At 35.8% G+C, this 21,290-nt stretch overlaps 1 protein-coding gene across 3 annotated transcripts in view; it reads right to left on the bottom strand.

The window, feature by feature from the left end:
- Positions 1-21,290, bottom strand: part of Ddr (discoidin domain-containing receptor 2) — a 433,820-nt gene that overhangs the window by 119,664 nt on the left and 292,866 nt on the right. For all 3 annotated transcript variants that reach the window (XM_031970341.2, XM_031970342.2, XM_076369034.1), the window contains one exon: positions 4,462-4,609. In XM_031970341.2, coding sequence (XP_031826201.2) covers positions 4,462-4,609 — 148 coding nt within the window. The remainder of the gene's footprint in view (positions 1-4,461; positions 4,610-21,290) is intronic.

Genomic DNA, 21,290 nt, shown 5'->3' with positions numbered 1-21,290 from the left:
GGTTTGCTGTATAGATCGTGTATGCTCCGCGTTGCTTACGAGAAAAAATTTAGAAGAAATGCGGGTCTGATTAGTTAGTTTTCATCTTTTTTCTCCTTGTTTTCAGTACTAATTTGCTATTCGTTAATACGGTTACTCGTAATCAAGCAAAACTACAAACAAAACACATGGCGGGAAACCCCTATTGCCCTTGTGCCATTCCGAAGCTCTTCTTGTGAGCAACGAGTATTACACGGATCAGTATGAGAATCAGTATGATTGATCAGTAAAAGTGATTGAATTGTGTACGATGTGTATGTTACATTAATTTATTTTAAGAATTTCAGTACATTAGGAGACTTGATATAAATACTAAGCAGTTGGGCGGTGTGTTCGTGTATATAACGGTGTACTTATGACATTCTTATTTCGTATGTTATTCCTAACAAACACATATATCTATTAATTCAAATTATAAGTTAACTCAAAATAGAAACGTTTTCTAGCTTTTCGATCATTTAAAATGTTCGTGGCACCTTTAACCATTCGGAACGAAACGGTTAAAGAATAAAAAATTGCGATCCTTTTTGGAAAAAATTGTTTTCTTCGCGAGAAAATACCATTTATCGGAAGTACGGAAAAACACAGTTTCGTCCCGTACGGGCGAGTAAAAAGTTATTTTCATCAATTTTAATCAATGTGAAATTACTCTAATTAAGTTTAAATTATAGACATTTATATTAAGGTTAGGAACATTTACCAAATTTGTAAATAATTTTAGTTTATTTTAACTAAAACTGTAAAGACTACAGAATGTAAATAATATTTTTCCACACGGATTTTCCAATGTCAAGATATAAAAAGACAAAGGCACTGTTTCACCTCCAAAGTGCTGAAACTTTTCAACTTAGAATTTTTAACTTCGTCTGCATGCAATACAATAATAATCTATATTCCGAGATTCATTTGATAATGTGACGAAGTCCTCCAGAATGCAATGGAACGTTCTGATTGCATTTTAGAGTTCTTATCTTATAAAAAACACGAATACTCCATTTGACCCACGTACCCAATTTTGTACAACTTTCCTCTAGATACTGTTACACGCAACTCTATTCAATGAACGTAAAAATAATGTTTAAAGTTAAATATCTTATTTTTGTTTGAAAAACTTCGTTTCTCAAAGACTAAATTAGTAAGAAACGAATATTTTAAGATTTATATTCAGCTCAGAACCAAGAATAACCAGTCGAATAATCGCGAATGCAAAAAAGGAAAGATTGCACAGGGTTATCGGAAACTAAACAAATTTACAATATATTAAAATATTCTTACTACTGTTGCCGAAATATTATCAGCTCGCCACAAATGGTCCATTTTAAAACAAACATTTATCAAAACCAGTTTTCCATCCATAAGGACACCAATTCCGTAGCACAATAACGTCAAGCAACTGCCACGTGAATGCAAACGTCGTTCACAACAGCGCGCGTCGTGATTTAATCTTTATACATCTTCATCAATGCCACAATCGTGGCCAATAAAAAGGATGCCCGTTCCCGGCGGCCTCCGTTCCCGCGGGACCGACGGAAAATGATTTATTGGACGTTGAAACGATAGCTGGAAGAACTGGTAGACATTACTAAAGACGGGCGCGGAACAAGTTTGAACACTTTCCGGAGGGGGGATGAATATCCCGTATTCATTCGGCCGCGTTTCCGCCGCTTCGCCGTGGAACGTATTGAATTTAATCGGGAGTCGGAGATGAGATGGAAACGCCGCGCCGCCGACGGTATTAAATTAATCGGTTCACGTGAATGCTGGCCGTAAGGAGAGCGGGATATTCACTCGCGAGCGAACAACGGACGCGTTAGAAAACGCGCCAGGCCAATTCACTTCTCTCGGTGCCCCCCTTTTACCGATAACAGTATGAACGATAAATTTTACGCGCCGTAAAAACGCCGTCTCCGTATTTATCATGGTGTTATTCGTCGTGCATAGCACGCGGCAGGCGGAAAAGAGGGTGGGAAAAATGCACGAAGATATATACGCTGGCCGCGTGCGCCGCAACGCTCTGTGTCGCACGCGCAGTAATATCCAGTAATTTCAACTACAATCACCGGGAGACCGGCGTATGGAAAATATTTCGTTCTTGTTACAGTAATTGCTCGCCGCCGGAATTGTATATACAAGGGTCGTTTACGGTTTCGCTGTTATTCACCGTAACGAGCCGCCAAATGAAAATACCGCTCACTCGATGATTCGAAGAATTTTTTTGGGTTCGATAGATACCATGTATCTTTACTGATTTAACAGTTGAAACTAGGATAACGATTTCAGAATTGATTATTTACATTTCTATCCTTTTAGAGTGTCGAATTCGACGAAATATGAACGTTATGAAAGTAATTAGCGCAGCTCGTTGAATAATCGAAACTGGGGCGCTCGTAATGATTTAAGATTCTTTTATATTTAGCACTCTTGTCTGCTTTTTTAATTCAATGATTCGATCGAATCTGAAACAGTTTTAACGTCTTTAAAAATGAAAGAGTCGTTCAAGCATTCGGTCTTCGGTGGAATATTCTGTAAATCAATAAGTAATGAAGATAATAACTGGCAATCAACTAAAAAAAAAGAAAGACGGTCGATTATTTTAGAACAGAATCCTTTCAAATGATTGAAAATAAAATCTGAATCGATTTTATTAAACTACTATTATTATTTTTCTGTTTCAATCGTGTAAAATAAAGAAATAGTAATAAAACAGTAATGAATGCAAAGGACTCGTTGAACGATAATGCAAAATTACGCGACACGATCTGATGGTAATGTAGAATACGATAATGGGAAACGAACATCCTCTCTCTAGATATTTCTTACATAAGCGTAAGCGATTACTAACGGTGTCGATACCGTCGCAATATCGATACTTATAACCGTGAATTCGAGAATCGGGCATGCTCAGCCTCCGCGCACATTGGCACTCGGCTCGTTCAACCGTTTCCGGGTTAGATTAACGCAAACACACCTGTACACCCTTTGAATTGGGTGCACTAGTAAATCTGCGTTAATGCCGGCTTCCAGTCGGCGAAGTTGCTGCGATTCGATCGGAGTTTAAGAATATGAATGCGGTATGGTACAAACGGAAGATCCACTTAACACGAAGCTTCCTCTTTAAATTGTTACTTTCTGCAGTGAATCTATATTTGTAAAAGAAATTTGGTTTACTTTTGAAATCAAAAGTAGCGACAGCGAGATTTTAGTTGTAAGTTAAGTTAGTTAATGCATTCGCGTCCGGACATGTTTTTACATATTTAATCGTAATAATAACAATGTTTGCAAAAATTATGCTAGAGTGCATTCTGTTGTCACATGCTTAGTTTTCTGACATCAGATGCTAATTTTTGGTAAATATTAATCTTAAATATTTGGTATAAATAATTTGATAAAGAAATTAATTATTAATGTTAACTTACAGTATCGAACAGCATGGACGTGATAATCTGATACGAATTTGAGTATTGAACCGTAACGCGAGAAGTAAAATCCGTGAAATGTAGAACCGGCGGGGTTGGAAGAAGAAACATGAACTTATGGAGCCATAAAAGTGAAGTAAATTTATCAATCGGAAAACGTGAAATGATGAGCCCCCTTCAGGATGATTTCGTTCATTTCACAGATATTGGTTCTCGCATAAATGTCTCTTATCTCAACAGAGGTCGATCCTCGAAATCACTCGCAATAATTTCATCAAATTCGAGACAGTTTCCAGTCAATTCAATTCGGTAATCATAACTGCAATGTACTTCGATGTTATTTCCATATATACTAATTTCGTGTAACAGTTCTTATATCGAGAATAATTTATGTTAACCGTTATGTTAAATACGTTAAAACCTACGTATAATTTATATCTTCCAAAATGACTTTTAAAGTGATTAAAAATAATAGACTTGTATTTTCTTATTAACTGTGGTCATGTCTATTTCAAAGATAAAACCTCTTTTCAAAAGTAGCCCTTTTTAGTATATCCTATTATTTTAATAACTTTCTCGACTTTTCACTACGTAATGTATCAAAATTATTAACAAAGAAAACAGAACCTCATTTCTTTTATTATAGGAGCATATCTTCATAGAAAACAATTTTCACAACACTATTTCATAATATTTGCTTCCAATAAAAAATTTAAAATATCGCCACAGAAATATGGAAAAAATTTAGTGACAGTATTTTTAATTGTATTTGGAGTGTAACATTGTTCACTAGTGTAACAAATGTTACGATTCTCACAGCATTCAGATTTTTCCGCCAAAGACTTTGTTTGATTGAAGAAAACGGTAGAACACCATAACGATGATAAAAATACGTGAAAACTATCAGGTCGTCCTTTCCAATACTTAGAGGTGGACAGTTTGCCGCGAATAAACATGAGAACGTGAAACACGGACAAAAGGCGAGGTGGCTTTAAATTTCACTCACCGATCCATGGACAGCCGTAGAGCTCGACCCGTATGCATACCATGCGCATGTGGGAGGTATAAGGGATGAAACGGATTTTTGTTGCCACGATAGCTGGATCGAAGATTTGCTCCTTCTCCGTGTACGGATTATTGTTTCCCGCCAGAAGCTGTAAAAGAAAAAAATTGTCGTTCGTTTTATTAGTGTATTTACAATCGTGCCAATGAAACAAACAAAAAACATTTTGTTACGCGTTCATGAATACTAGGTCATCCCATACGTAATACCGTTTTCTTTTATGTTAAGTTTTAGTGTAAAATATTAATACACATGTTTTACTTTAATCGTCGACTTATTTACCATCATTGTGTGACCTTTTCCTATTCTTCAATTAATTTTTCAATGGCATCTTCGAAAATAGTATTTCAATATTTCATATAAATAGTATTACAATATTTAATATAAAAATATTTTTAGTTTCTCTGAATGTTGGGATTTGGTTTGAGGATAATATGCATTCTTGTTATTGCCAATCATAAGGGAAACGTCGTGGTATTATTGTGGTGGAGGTTCAAGATATTAACTGGTGCAAAATGAACCACTTATTCTAAGAATTTAAACTGTGGCATGTATCATTTCGCACATATTAGGGATTCAATTGATGCAATTTGCAACAGTCTAGCATAATGTGTGTTACATTTCAATCTCACATGACGTTGGATGTTTAGATAGAGAATATTTCTATATGGTGGAACATTTAATACTATGAAAGAGGATAATTTTATAGTATAACGGTAGAACAGACACATGGAGTTAGTAATTACAGGCATCCAAGAATGAAGATGTAATATAACTCAAACCAAATAAGATATAAAACAAGTCGTGACACTCTTCTAAAAGTTGAGTTATTACTAGTCAAGATAGCAAGACATTTCCTTCTATAAATCCCTGCGTTTCACGTTAATTATTGAAGAATAAAGACTTTAAGGGAGAGCGTGGTGTGCGTATTACTTAACAACACATATATATTACAAAATAACCTTGAACTCAATTGATCTGTTTATCTTCGAGTAATATTTGCTTTTTACAATATAATAAGACATCATTTCAAACTTCCAGTTCGTATTGTACAAAGCTGCTGAAAAGTTCGAAAAACATTTCGTGGAAAGTATCATTCCATTGTAATGGTTATAGTTCTCCAAAGGGATGGCTGCAATTGTAATTTAATGTAAAAGTTACAAATATAAAGCATCTTTTCTGTATAATATGATAATAAAAGTCCGATTACCATTCAAATATACGATTGTCTCCAAACGATAAAACTTTATATATAGGTATTTTTCTTTAAATATACAGACTACGGACCAATAATCGAAAATATGACTAAATTTTATCCAACATGAACAGTTACTGTAAAATATTAAGAAAAAAAATTAATTTATAGAAGACAGCTTCATCAAAATATGGAAATGTTTTTTGAACAATGTATTGCAACATAGGACAGTAATAAAGGTAATAAACGAGACGCGTCAGAATGTTGTTAAAATACCATTTCATTTATATGAACTTATTGAAAGTTAAGCTATAAAGTAGAGATTAACTAAGTTCCTACTTCACTTGTGAATTTTCTGCAATTTACTGCAATTTTAAATTTTAGAATTTTAGAAATGAGTTATGAGGACAATAATTCAGTGAAGCTTGATGAATAAATTTATTCATTTACATGGATAAATTAATTTATTTATTTATATTATTTTGTATACTATTCAATATAATATTATACATAAAAAGTGTTCATATAAGTGGATTACTGCTTAACATTAATTTAGATAATAAGAGCTCACCTATCATGCACTTATTTATGTACTTATGAAAACTTCGTTTGAATAAATGAACTTCTATTTTTAGACAGAAAAATGAAATATAATTTGGTGATATAATATTTGTGTGGTGTGTGGCTGTGTTGGCGACCAATATATTTTATCTCGCATTTTATTTTTCTTCGTATTAAATATTAGCGTGATAACAATCGACACTGACAGTCAATCGAAATCAAGATCCCAAAATATTCGAACGATTCGCCCCTTTAATTGAATCACACCTGTGTTTTTAAACCCAAGTTTTTCTATGCTAATGCTTACCTAAAACTACTTATTTTCACTCACTGAATATTTAACTGGTGTATACTTTTGTATATATCTTTTGTACACATTGCATTCAAGTGCCTTCATTTTAAAACCAATTGTTTGACTGGTTACGGTAGGAATAGGTATCTATAAAGTATCGGTACGTTTAGTGCTAATAAATGAAAAATAATTGTGGCATTATAAGATGCTTCAAGAATACTGAAAGTTCTTGCTTTGTTAGAAATTGTCAAATAAGCTGAGGTACAAAATTCTAATTCCGAGACCTAAATGTACCCATCAATAGCCATTCGAGAGTTAAAATATAATTAATTATTTGCATTTCTCCGTTTTCGACTATATACTGCATCCCTAAGCAATTCGAAGCAACCAGCAACATATGAAAAAGAGAAACGACGTCGGATGACGGAACCAGAGGCAACATCGGTCACGCAGACGGCGGTTTCGTTAAGCCCGGCCGCAGACGGAGCATCGGGTGGTCATTGGATCGTGTTTACAGCGTTAAGAACGAATCTCACGGCCCTCGAGCACCATTTTCCGGATCCGATTAGTAAACAACAGCTCGGCGAGGTCCTCTTCTAAATGTAAATGCCAGCGTTAAATCTGGATGGAAACGGCGGTCGTCGTTCGTTTCCTGTACGGTGGCCTCCGTCTGTCTCTTCATCCGATCGATGCCCACAGAATAGAACCGCATCGTTGCCGCGCGAAGGATATGGGGGTTCCGGCTGAAATATGAACGCCGAGGTCGAGAATCAAACCTCGAACGACGAATCCGAGTCCAAAACGAACCGGCTCTCCCGTAACACACTAACGTGCACGCTGGATTCCACGCGCCCGCTCGTGAAGAGCAAATGCATACAAACGTCGACAAGTACTGCGGCCGCGATGATCGGGCTCGGTTGGTTTCGTTTGCGTTTCTGTGGGATTAGAATTTCTAACCGAGTATCTGTTATTTAATCGAAAAAATATATCAAACGCGTAACACGACGCCTTCGACCGCTTCACCCTGTGAAAACTCGACACGCGCGGTTAACATGTGTATTGCCGACATATTTAGATGGGTGTATCACTCGTAGTGAAGACTATTTGGTCATGCATTTACCCTTTAGATGACCATTTATTTACACTGAAACGACCCTGCTTAAGGTATTTCATTCTGTCGCAAATTTGTGCACAACTGGTTTAAAGAGAACTAGAGCTTTACAGGTTAAGTTGAATTTTTATTTATGAAGATAAGAAAATATGAATGAAATTTTGATTATGTTGCGACAGATTTATGAAATAGTTTGTAAAATTAAGTTTCACGTGGAGAGTCAAACTGCTAAGTATTAATATAATCAATTAGTATAGTAAGAAACGTGGATCGATTGGTCCATTCATATTGAGCACTGAATTTCCTTGTTAGGGTCTCAATGGACATTCTGTCTTATAGTAAAATTTCCATTTACCTAAAGTTTTACAATGAAATACAACATTAAATTTTAGATATACTGTTAAGTATACCTATAGTAAGTCGTATATAAATTCCGTTGTACAGTGTAATTGTTGTTCTAGGAATTGCTTGATTATATTTCGCATAACAAATTGCCTTAAAAACGATAAGACCTTATTAATAATAACGACGAATGTATATTAGAGTAAAGTCAGTTACAGTATATTTAATTGGCGAATAAAGCTTTTATTCATTATAAAACGCGGAATGTATTTACGAAGCAATAATAAATAAAAAATAAATTAATAAATAGGCAAACGAGATTAACCTCTCAGGGACGATGCCATATTCTCGGATTCTTTTAATTTTGTGTCAAATCTTTTTTATCCGTTACAAAAGTTATCACAATTTATTAATAATTCAAACATTTTGATATTTTGTATGGCTATTTTTATTTCTAGAAAGTGAAAAAAAGTGATAATGAAATGTACCTATATCCTTTTTTTGAAGCGGAAGTAAAGACGCTGGAAGTAGTGTCAGAGTCAGTAACATATATCAACGTCGTCCCTGAAGGGTTGTTGTAACTTACGAAATGGAAGTTAACTGAATTCCATTTGATCGACGTTCTGAGACCTGGATTTTCGGATAACGGAATTTCTTCGTTCAGTACATGTTAATACATTATTAGCAGGCTAAATGAGGCATGTCTTTAGATATTTTCATAATTCATTCATAAAATGGTAAATTTTAATTAAATTAAATTAATTAAATTAATTAAATTAATTTTCTTCTATGTTAGAATGAACAATACTTGCAATGAAAGCTCCTGTTATTGGTTAATACAGAAGAAAAGTACAAGGAAATCAAACAAAAATAAAATTGCTTGACCGTCTTTTTTCTTTTTAGAAGACTAACCGGGTAACGAATAAAATTTAAATTGGTTTCTTTAAAGTCTTATTGTTATTGTTTCTGTATAGAGATGGGGAACAAATATTTTTATAACATGCATTGAATTTTCTATTACGTTCGACTTTGTATTGACAGATCGCATACGTGTGATTTTATTCAGAAGTAGGCGCAAAAATATGCTTTAAATTGTTTAAATTCATAAAAATTTTGAAAAATGGAGATGTAGAAAAATATTTCTGGTGATACTTACAAGATATCAAAGCAAAGTGACCATGTCTTTGACTTTGCTGTAAGAGATTAAAGTGTATCATCCTACATATAAGAACAATGCAAACTTCCACTTAAAACAAATATTAATCATCCAGAACATTTATATAGTATCAAAGAAAATAAAATGAAAATGCGATTCAGTGTTTCATGACAAATACTTCAATTACTTTACTTATTCTTATTTTGAAACACAGAAACATTCCTAAATTATACATTTTTCTACATTTGTCTATAGTTTTATAGATACAAAATAAGTAAATAATTAAAAGCGAGTACACAATTTTATTGCCACGCTAATCTTGATAACTAAATAAATAAAGAGCAATATTCAGATTAAGTTCTTTAACATTGTGATCACAAGAATACATTTTTCGTTCCATTAAAGTCCTTTTCTGCGAAGATACTCTGTAGGAATATGAACTTCCCTGCAATTCTAATATCATATTTCTGCCCTTAGTTGATGAATTTAATATCATGCTGATTCGATCACTACGTCACACACAGGGAATATTAAAATACTTATAGAAACAATAGTTCTTTGATGTCCGTACTATTTAAATATCGCTTCGTCAGTCGCAACCGCTCCGGCCGAAGTTACTTGGAAATTACCTACTTGGATTCACTTCGCCCTCGCAGTTTAATACTCTATTACTTTCGAGACTATGTAAGTCAAATTCCTACTTCGTGAATTCGTATCAAACTTCGCGCAAACTTCGCGCAAGCGTTCGTAAAACTCAGTAATCTAAAATACGCTGATCCAACATAAAGCTTCCCCGCACCATGACAGACTCGGTAATTGAAATTCAACGTCAACTGTGGCATTGGTGATTTCAACTTCGCTTTTCGTCAGTTTGTGGTTATCTGTTTCACGTGTAGTTTAGATACTCGAAAGTCCTCCATTCTATTTTTTTTTGTTTTTTCTTTGTAGCAGGAATTGTTTTTATTCGCTTGTCAGGCGGATCAATAACAACAGAAGCTTCGAACTCGACGGGCGAATCGCGGGGGATGATACGATGATGCTTGAAAAGCGATTTTCGTGAAGACTTTTCACACAGATCGAACGATTTTCTAGCGCTTCGCGTTAGCAGCACGCTGGCTGATATATTAAATGGATTCGTGCCGTTTCCATGAAATCCGACGATGTGCTTGTCGCATCTGCGAGACGGGAACGGAAGAAGCAGAAGAATTTCGAGACGCTTTATTCGCATCAGAGTATGTATCGCGCCCGAGAATCGACGACAAAGCTGCAATCGCTTCCTTAAGCTGGATATCATACTGAAAAAAGATTATTTGAGGATACTAGTCGGGATCACATCGCTGCATCAAGAATTGCATCGTATAGAAAGAATGGTAAATTCTAGGAAAAGAAGTTTCATTCGCAATTCATCTAGAAATCTTTATATATACTTTTCATTTAGAAAAGTGTTTAACTAAAATTGATAATAAAATTCTGTAAATACTTTATATATATATATATCATATGCCATTATTGTAACAAACAAAAGCAAGGCTAAAATGTAAATAATAACGAATTTAAATTAACAGAACATATGTACTGATATTTGAATTTAAATCGTATGAAAAAACTGTGTGTGATTTACGTATCGTAGTATTATATGTCAATGATTTTTTGAACATACGATTTTAACAAATAAATTGAAGGATAAATAAAATAAACATTAAATTCCCTTCGAATTAAAAGAATGTATACGTAAGTAATTCAATTCCGAAGATAAAATATGTAAAGAAGTGTTTGGAGACCTACATATACAGTAGCATAAATCAATGATTTTTATTACTGTGTGATCAGTACTTTAGATTATTACGGACTAGAATAATTCGTATACTATTATTTTAGTTATAATCCTAAAACAACAAAGTGTTCTGTGAGCTATTTACAGTAGTATAAGTCAACGATGGTAAGAACTCTGACTAAATATAATAATACATAAATCAAGGAACAATAAAAATCAAACGTAAATCAACTTCACGCTAAAAGAAAATGTGCGTTTATGTTTTAATTTGAATTTCAAAATAGAAAACCGTTCGATATCTTCTGTATAGTAGTGCAAATCGATGGTTTCCGTTGATTCGTGGCTAAATGTCGATGTTCTATTTACTGTGCAGGCATAATGTCCATGTCTCAGGGTCACGAGACTCAATATCGAGCCAGTCGAGTCGCGGAAACTAATACCGATGAACTCGAGGTCATAAGGATCCAATATCGACGACTCCCATCGTCAAGACAGACTCTACCGGATCTAGGAGTCGCGGAATTGACTACAAGAGATCCCCTAGGAGATCAGACTCGGTGAGCACGAAAATTAGGTCTTATGATGCCGATATCGCTGATCGTGTCTTTCCAGATCTTCGTTATGGAAGCCAACGATCCATAGATACGAGATGACGACTCGGTTGTTCTTAAATAATTAAGAATGTTTTTATTTCAATAAATATATGTCATTCATTTCATAATATAAATTATTCATATTTTTTTAAACATAATCGTTACATTAATTTTCTACAAAATATTAGGATATTTTGATGAAACCTCATTAAATAACTACCACCCTCCCAATTTCAGACATATTTATTTAATCATGCAAAAATTGGATTCTTCAAAATGATATTGTCATATGTTGAACATTTTGAAAAAACTGAAATATGTATTTTTTCATTGGGACAGAAACTGATAAAGAGATAATCAGATTTAACGAGTGTAACATGAATAATTGTTCTGTCTACAGTTTCTAAAAAAGAAGTACATTTGGAAGACTCGTTAATATGTAAGTAAATGGATTAATAAACGATTCCTTTTCAGAAACCCGGTTGAAAAATGCCAAACGGTGCGATCGCGCTTCTTTCGTTTCAGCTCAAAAATTAAATAGTGCGATCGTTCTATTTTTCATTTCGAAACAGGCAATAACAAAAATAAAGATAAATAATTAGAAGAAAAACGAATAAAAAAGCTTCATTTGATTTTACAAACCGATAGGCTGGCACTTTTAGGCAGTGTACCGGTAAAGCGCGATGGCGCTACTTGGCACTAAAACGGTTAAGGTTCATAAAACGAAAGAAATTAAATATACATTCGTTCTTTGAAACTAACACTATCTCCGAAACTACTTCATTTATCCACTTCAAAGGAACAAAGGAACATAATCGCATTTACCATCAAACGTAACAAACTTTCTCAATTCAACTTAACAAAGTACATATCAAAATGTTATACTTCCCGTTAACCAAAATTTCGGAAAAAACATTTTTGAATAAGTATACTGTACAAACATTCAACATGTACCTAACTCTCTTCTACCGAAGAAGAACAAGAATTCTAGAACCCACAAATTTTCACATATCAAAACGAGAACACTAGCTCAAGATCTGACTCTCTGAAGTTACCGAACGCGCATCGATCAACGGTCCATCGAATTAACGTGACTCTCGGGCGCACGTTGAAACCGGACGGGAGCCAGACGCAGACGAAGAGCGTAGAGAGCTGGCAGCTGTAAACGGGCAACCGAGTTGTAAACGGCACGCAAATGGAACGCGCCCCTTAAATCGTTGTGCGCGGAACCCCGTAGAGGGGGCAGAGGGTGAGGCTATAGGGATCGAGGGGGGCAGGGGCTAGTGAGAGGTGAAACGGAGTAGATGGTGGAGGTGGACGAGGTTATATCGGCCGGCCCGGAACGACCGACCACGGATGCATTACAACTGCAACTGCAGCGTGCAGGAATACAAGCCAGCAGCCAGGGGTATACGCGATAGGAATAATTAATACAGCCATAAACAAGAGCAGGGACGGGCCAGCGGTGGTCGGGCCGATATCGTCCTACCGACACATAAAATTGATATCCGTGCTTGAAGGAGGGTAGGATCATTCTGGAGGGTGACCATATATCTCGCCGCTCAGATGGATCGCTGTTGCGCCGCTGGCAGCGGAATAGGGCAGCAATTGTAACAAAGATTCCCCTGTATATTTTACTGGTTATTTATGGGTTCGTTTATTGCGATTAATCCTGTCACGACGAACGCAAGGTGTCATAAGGTTTCACTTTCGCTACCCGCGATAAGAGACGCAAGATAAGTCGGTCTTGCGCGATCGCGGATCGATTAAGGGATGATTTGCATATTGTATATACTTGGGGGCGAGTATTAATTAAGGTTTACTTTGCGGAACATGATAGCGTTGTGTTTATTGTAGATTGTTGGGAGTTGGGTTGAGTATGATGTAAGAAGTTGAATATTATAGTAAGCTACGAAGTTAGATAGTGTTGAGCTCTTTTAACCCCTCGCCTTACGATTCAATTTCGCAGGTACATTTGTTAGAACTATTTATCGTTAATAATGCACTAGTAAAAGAAAATATTCTATGTCTAGATTTAGTATAACCATACAAACTGCTAACAAGGACAATAATGTGTCATTTAAACATAACACAATTTAATGACATCTATGCTTGTTAAACCATATTAGAGATCTTCGCGTCGAGTCTGACACGATATTGTAAGGCAAAGGGTTAACTAAATTCTTTTTATCTTGCTATGCACTTCTATTGCATTTTCATTGAAATTATTCTTAGTTAACATTATCGTACCGGTATTTTATATACACCTAACCCTTCCGTAACCGGTCAAATAAGTGGATATAAAATAAAGGTAAACAAATTAAATTTTTCTTAGCGAAAACAGAAACAAAAGGAAAGACTGTGGCGGCAGTTCCGGCGCTTCGCCCATAGAGAGACAGCATACCTAAGCTTTTCCCGCTCATAGGTAATTTAGAGTCAATTTGTATATAAGAATCCGTTAAGCCTCCAACATTCGTCTCGGCGTCTAAGGCACGCGTTCAGGTTGACTTACTGACGAGTCCACTGGTAGATCCCGGACAAAACCCGCTCTCTCTCTCTAAAACTTTTCTTAGTTCATCCTTTTTCAGTAAATTCTTAGGCCGTTTCAAAACAACAGTTAAAAAACTGATTAATCGAACAATATAGGATTTGATATAGAGTTACATGGACGAAAGAAAATGCAGATTGTGGTATTAATGGTATTTTAAATATGTTTTATTTAAAAAAAACACAGGAATTGATAATTGAATAAAATACACATAAATAGAAACGATATAGCTCACAGTGTACAGGTCTTTTCTCTTCTCAAGTTAACGCAACTCTCTCTAAGTCTCTCACCATCCGCACTTAAAAACCATTCTCTCCCCCACAAGCATTCTTCTTACTCAGACTTCCAACAGATTATCAAACACACCTCACTCTCACCACCATGCACTCATCATCCTTGCTTACGCATCCTTCGGGAAAAATCTATCAACCCTTGGGCCTGGTCTCCATGAGTCCCTTTTCTCTTTTATGACCCTTAGAACACTCGCTGTTCCACTGTCTTAAACCTACGATACTACAAGATTTTTGATCAAATTTTCAAATTGGTCATTTGACCGGTCGTGGTACGTCTAGTGTTAAGGTTTTCTGAAAGTTTGATTTAACATTGGGTTTATGAACGTTTATTGCACGGTTTATTCTATTGTTTCTAGACAAAATTGATGTTCGTTTGGTTAGCTCTTGGAAATTAGGGATTTAAAAATAGAATATTAGGGTACATATTCGTGTAATTTCATCAACTAAAATCGACATAAACTTATTAAGTAATGTTTATAAAATTCTATATACGTAAAATTAAAAATATACACGTGGAATAGTATTTTATATCTGCAAGGGCATTTCGAAAGTGAAAAATTTGTCTGCATTTCAAAGATAAAGCGTTTGTTCTACTTTAACGAAGTGAAGAAGTTAAAGGTGTGGAAATTAATTGATAGAGAAAGTGACTGTGTGGAATAATGATGTATTATTTGCAGTTATCGATGAATTATCTATCCTATATTTAATTTACGTAATAAAAACAAAAGAACTGTTAAAATCTTTCTCTGAATTTAAATACATTTTTGTAAGGAAACATTCTAGAAGTGTAAACAAAACAGATCCATACGTAAGAATTGAGAAAAGGGTTCAATAATGGTGATAAATATTTCACACACAGTATACAGCTGCTATAAACAAAGAATTTTAAATCAATTATTGGATACTAATGATTTGTTAAATATTGATCGTTAATGTTAGGTTTAAGTTCTGCTTTCCTAGTTTTCAAATATTTCGGAAACGTGTGTATACCTTGTTTATGAGGTGTATTCGGTTCGCGTATGCTGGTTGAAGTTTTATCTCCCTAACTAACAGAGAAACGGCGCGTATCTAATACTGTTCCAGTGCAGTGTATGTAACCCGTATTTCCAAGCTTCCCGGTCTCATTCGTTCTGGACAATCACGCTGCAATCGACCTTTGTCGGATAGGTCGCATTAGAGATGACGGTGAATCTGACGATGCTGGAAGTGCTGTCTATTCATCCCCTTCGGAGGGCGAACTCGAGATTTACTCGATTTACTGAAATTGTAATTCGAATACAAACACTCGGTCGTCATGCGATTTGTCTAGGCTGAAAACTCTATCGATTGTCATGAACAATACTGAGCTGATTATTTCTTTACAAATTTATTAAGTATTTTCGTCGAAACAGATTTTAAATTCCTCTAAGGAAGATAATGCAACGAATTTTAAGAATTTCATTGTGAAATTGTACATATTATAACTTGAATTAAAAGCATGGGTACGCCGTGAATCTAAAGTTAACTTTTCTACACATAATCAAACAAATTTAGAAAGAAAATTTAACTGAATAAATAGAAAATGTTCTATTATTCGATAATTTCTCTAAATTCGCTGCATAAGCATTTTAAAAAAACATCCATTTGAAATATATGCGTTGAATATAATTATAACTCAACGTGAATTTTAAATTAATTTCATAAACAGGAAACTATACATTGTGCATCGGACGTACACAAACAGGAACATTGAATTGCATCTCGCTGAATACGAATGGTGGTATTCCCACGCGAGAATGAATTTTTCTCCAGCCGTCAACTTTATAAAATGGATTCTTGCCGCGCGTAAAGTTTTCTAAAACTCCTCGAAGCGTTCCGTTCCGCGCGGTGTTTAAAGAGGGACAAATTGGAATTGCCCGAGGAGGGTAGTGTACTGATGGAATTAAAGCCACCGTTGGAACGTCTTCCGCCGAGTTTCATTATCTCGACGAGGTTAGGAGGTCGAAGCCAGGTAACCCGAGCAGGTGGTAGCGGTGGCTCGTCTTATGGAGTCGAAAAACCAGAACGAGCTTACGCGGCGCGTCCCATTTCCGACCGCTCCTCGTGGCGCCGTGTAGGCAATTACTTTCCAGGAGCAATGTGCTGGAAAGGAGCACGCTTCTAATCTGTTTGCGGCCGAATTCAGGTTCCACGGACTCCGCTAATGAAGAACTGTTTCATTTCAACGTTCTTAATCCTGTGAACGCTGGGACACTTGATACTTCCTCACTTGCAAACACCGATTTCTGATATTATTAAAAAAAAATATGCCAATAATTCTGTCTCATGGCGGGGTTTTCATTATTATTTCGTATAGCCTGTTGTATAGAGTTAAATAACAAGCATTCTTGTAGAAGCGCGACAAAAATATAAGTAAATCACTTTTTGTGAAGGTAATGTAATTTTGATCGTATAGGGGTTCCTTTGTCTCAAATACCTACAGTAATAATTATATTCAATAATTCTATATATTTTCTAGATGATAAATAGGTAGATTTTTAGGCAATTTTCCTTCTTCATAGAAAAGTTTGAGACAAACATGAAGTTTGTATGAAGTTTGATTAAAAATGTCTGCATATGATTAGTTGAAGCTTTATATAAACTTCTGTAATTAATGGTAATGCATGAAAAAATAAATTTTTAAATAAATTTGAGAACGATTTAACGTTAACAGAATAAATTGTTATCAATTTACAAACATTGAAAAGTATAGTAAATAGGCATTCTTTTTTTATGCGTGACGTTTTATTCAATTGAAGATAAACTGAAAAAGGTTAAGTTCGAGAGAACTTAATAGAATTAATAGAATATTCATTAGAAATTATAAAAATTCCTATATCATTGCCACAACGTAAATAGAATGGTACAAATATAAACGGATCGAATACATAGAACAGAAATTTCATCAGCTTTAAAGTAGAATAATAATTTGCACGCAACGAAATTCATTAAAAATGGAGTAATTTTCTGTATTAAAATTTACGAATGAACACGTCGAGTCAGTTGAAATGTGTCTCGTCACAGGTGACGGGGAAATATTCGGAAATGATGTTTTGTCGTTGGCGTTACCTCAATCCGGGGAGTTATCCTTAAGAAGCTTGTCTTTAATCCGCTCGGGACTGAAATCTTTCCTCTGTTACGCTAACGAACAGCCATGTAACTCGGAGCTCTCAACTCGAACGAAAACATTTGTTCTCAAACTTCAACCATTTTATGACCAATTTTACCAGAGAAGGAGAATAAAATTAAATATTCCATGCAATTTGAAAAAGTGATATGCAAGTCAATTTGAAAGATTATATTCAAAGTAGGAGGAAATAATCATGAAAAAAATGATAGAAACTTTTTTAGAAACTAGAATTATTAAAGGTAATATTACCTTAAGGATTAAGAATTTGTATCATCAGTATTTTATATATCACGAGAAAATGAATATTAATATGGAATAAAAGTATAGATATAAGTACCATTAAATCCGAACATAAATATCTGGTTAACAATTGCAGTAACTATTGCTGTTGAAAAATTTAGGAATTCTTCGTGCTGAATACGTTACTAACACAAGTATATATTCCAGACATTAAAAAGAAAATCGGCACTCGACCACAAATATTAACAGACCCAAATGATAAACTAAAATCATGGAGAAACTGATTTTTCGATACTTCCAATCGAATCACCATCACAGGACAAAGTATGAATGACACGCCGTGAATTTCAATAGCTACCAGGAATTTCGATTTGGCGGGAAACCACGGTTAAGCTGAAGTGCTCGCGAGTAGTAAGTATTCGTTGATGTCGAAATCGATTTCTTCGTGCTCGGGCGACCGGTATTCCCAAAATCAAGCGAAATCGGTCGACGTTCGCTAAAAAGGAATAAAATTCAACCCCTTCCGTTCCTCGCCTCGGGGCGAGAGTCCTCGTCCGGATGGAAGTACTCACCGATCGAGCCTGCATCTCGATAGAGTTGCGAAAAGAGAACAGAGAGAAAGTTGAAAAAAGGAGAGATGAGCCAGACTTGTCCGGCGAAAAAAAGGAAGGAATAGGGTATGAAGAGGAAAAGAGGGTGAGCGAGAGCGGAAAGGGGAAAGGGAAGAAGTGTGGCCGTAGAAAATTGTTTCCAGGCCGCGCGGTAATCTGCTAATAGGGTGTCCACGTTCGGGCCGGTAATCCGTAATCCATCAATACCGACCGATCCTGTACCGGTGCTCACACGCTTAACAAGCCTGGTCTATCGACGATAATTCATACACGTTCCCGTGTGTTTGGTTACATAATATTATACGGGACCTGTTAAATTTCTGTGAAAATATTCTGAAGCGATAAATTTAAATTTTGAGTTTTTCTGCACCAGTATGCGTTCATATTTACTGTGTTCTTTTTATACTAGTATTTTTAGGGCTTATTGTTCTAGGGAATTAAACAAGTTTTCGGTGAGTTCGTAAGGTTTACGTTAAATGTTTGAATTAAATATCTGGTCGAACGCAGTGTTTGTAAATTATTCGATAAAGCTGAGAAGTTAGATGTGAACTTTAAAAGTCAAATGTGGTAATAAATATTTTAAAGGCGAGTCTATTTAATTCTACATGTACAGAAGATAATGTGCTAAATGCAACTGAGCTCACAGCAAATTAAATATCAGCAAATAATAAATAATTGTCTTCGGTTCTGTGATAATTTTGCGAGTATGCGTGCAATGTAATTTGTTAAATAAAATTTTCAGAATAGTTTATTGAATATGCGATACGATTATAAGAAAGACAGCTGATCTAATTCTTCCACGCCAAATGGATGATATAAACAAGCATATCACAAACAATTTAAATGAGATCTCAAGAAGACAAATCAATCTACTCTGAAGTAACTTTAATTAAATAAACCAAGCACAACCCATTTCTCAGGTACATTATTTATTCGCATGAAGTATTCGAAGGCTGTTGAAAAATAACCCACTTCTTTCCGAGTGTCCTTTCTTACTTTCGTATGAACAACTGCAGAAATTAAAGTTAGTTAATTTCATGGAAGAAAGCGTGACTTCGGTGAAACGTGAGTCCCCTTGGCGCAGGCAGAAATTTTTACGAGACACCACGTGCATTTCCATGTTCGAGCAGGCCGAAGGAAATTTTCTAGTTTCCCCTTGTCGCGCATTGAATTTCCCGTGGAAAGGGTTCCCGAGGTGGTGGTGCGGAGAGGATAGAAATGTCTGCCGGCTCGGCCGCGTATAACTTTATTTCTCTCCTTAATTCCTCGCCGGGATGAAACAAGAGGAGTCTAACGGGATTTCCTTCGAGGCTGAGAGACCTCGTTGATTTTTCAAACGCGCCTTGAAATTCAACGGATAAAAGGAATGACAACTGCGCCGCCAAAGTATAACACTGTGCCCGGTATGCTGACTCTAGAAAATGTTTCTTCGCTTTCAACGGTGAGGTATTTATTTTTCAAAGTTCAAAATATTCGTCTCATAAATCTGCTTGACATTACTTTCTGTAACACTTCTGAAACTTTCTCGCTTTCATTTTAGAAATTTTTAATTTTCAACTTTCGTTTAACTTTAACGCGTATTATTTCTTGGTACAAATAAAATTTAGTTTTTAGACATTTCCTGTGTTTTATTAGAAACGAATATAATCATTATTTTATTTAACGTAATTTATTTAATTCATCATTGTGATAATTACTAATCAAATGCTCAAGTAGTACAATTTGAAATTTTAAATCACAAAACATCGCCACTAGACTTAGATCTAACGCACCTGTATTACACTAAATCAAATAAAACTTCATACTACGCTAAATTTTCTAATGTATAAGATGAAACTGCTAGTTAACTCTACATCTGATATAATTACATAATGTGATAAACAAAATTAGTTTAAAATCTGCTTTTTCAGAAGCAAATCTCCAAAAACTTTAAAAACAATATTTAAAGTCACAAACAAAGATTCCTAGTAACAAACAGCTACACAGGAAATGCTAAAAGAATGAAACAAAGATAATTGCAGCGTTAAAACTTCTCCATCCGCACTTCGTTCACCGTCAGGTTCGCGCATTAGCTCACCGTCCGATTATAAACGTAGCTGAACTACTGGCGGTGATATAGCACTGTTTCGATCAGCCCCTCTGCTTGAGCCGCGATCCTATTGAATTTCCATTTATGATATCGGGCCGCCGATACGCTTGCTTATTTTTGCGCATTAAATCCTCGTTTTGGAAATTACTCCCCGTCCCACGGCCGCCACGCCTCCACCCCTTCCTGCCTCGTTAGAAGGTTAAGCGGTACCGACGGCGATGGTTCTCAAAGTTTCCTCGTTGTACGAACTCGTTCGCCGGGCTCCGTTGTTCTCGCAGTTCCGGCCGATTTTTCGAATGGAATTTCATATTTTAATTGCCACTCGAAAAGCAAGATTCCCAATGAACGGCTGCGGGGAAGAGTGGGGGAGGATTTTATTCGCGATTAAACGCGAACGGTAAACGGTCGTAGGAATTTCACGACTCCGGGAACCGGCAGGGAGTTTAATGGAGCCGGCGCGCAGCAGCGACGGGTTTGAGAACCGTTTTAATAACGCGATACTATCAAAATTCACTTCGTCAGGCGAGTTTAACCGATGGACTCCGTAATAGACGCTACGTTCAGCCGATTCTCCATTCTCCGACAACGGTTTTTTTTTATCCGTTCGTTCTTCCGGTTTTCTCTCACTTTTTCTTCTATTTCCTTCTTTTTTTCTCAATTCTGCAGACTCGAGCAATATTATCGCGAACGAACGCGCCCGGTAATGACTGCTGCGTAATGACCGCGCCCCGGCCTGCTAGTTTCGTAATGCCGGGCCGCTCGCTCGCTATATTGCAATTTGAATTCCGCTGAAATCAGTGGAAAAATGGTGGCCGCTGG

Source organism: Nomia melanderi, chromosome 7 (assembly GCF_051020985.1).
Source record: "Nomia melanderi isolate GNS246 chromosome 7, iyNomMela1, whole genome shotgun sequence".
NCBI classification, from domain to species: Eukaryota; Metazoa; Arthropoda; class Insecta; order Hymenoptera; family Halictidae; genus Nomia; species Nomia melanderi.
The sequence above is the reverse complement of the archived record's forward strand: the minus strand, read 5'-3'. Positions and strand labels throughout refer to the sequence as shown.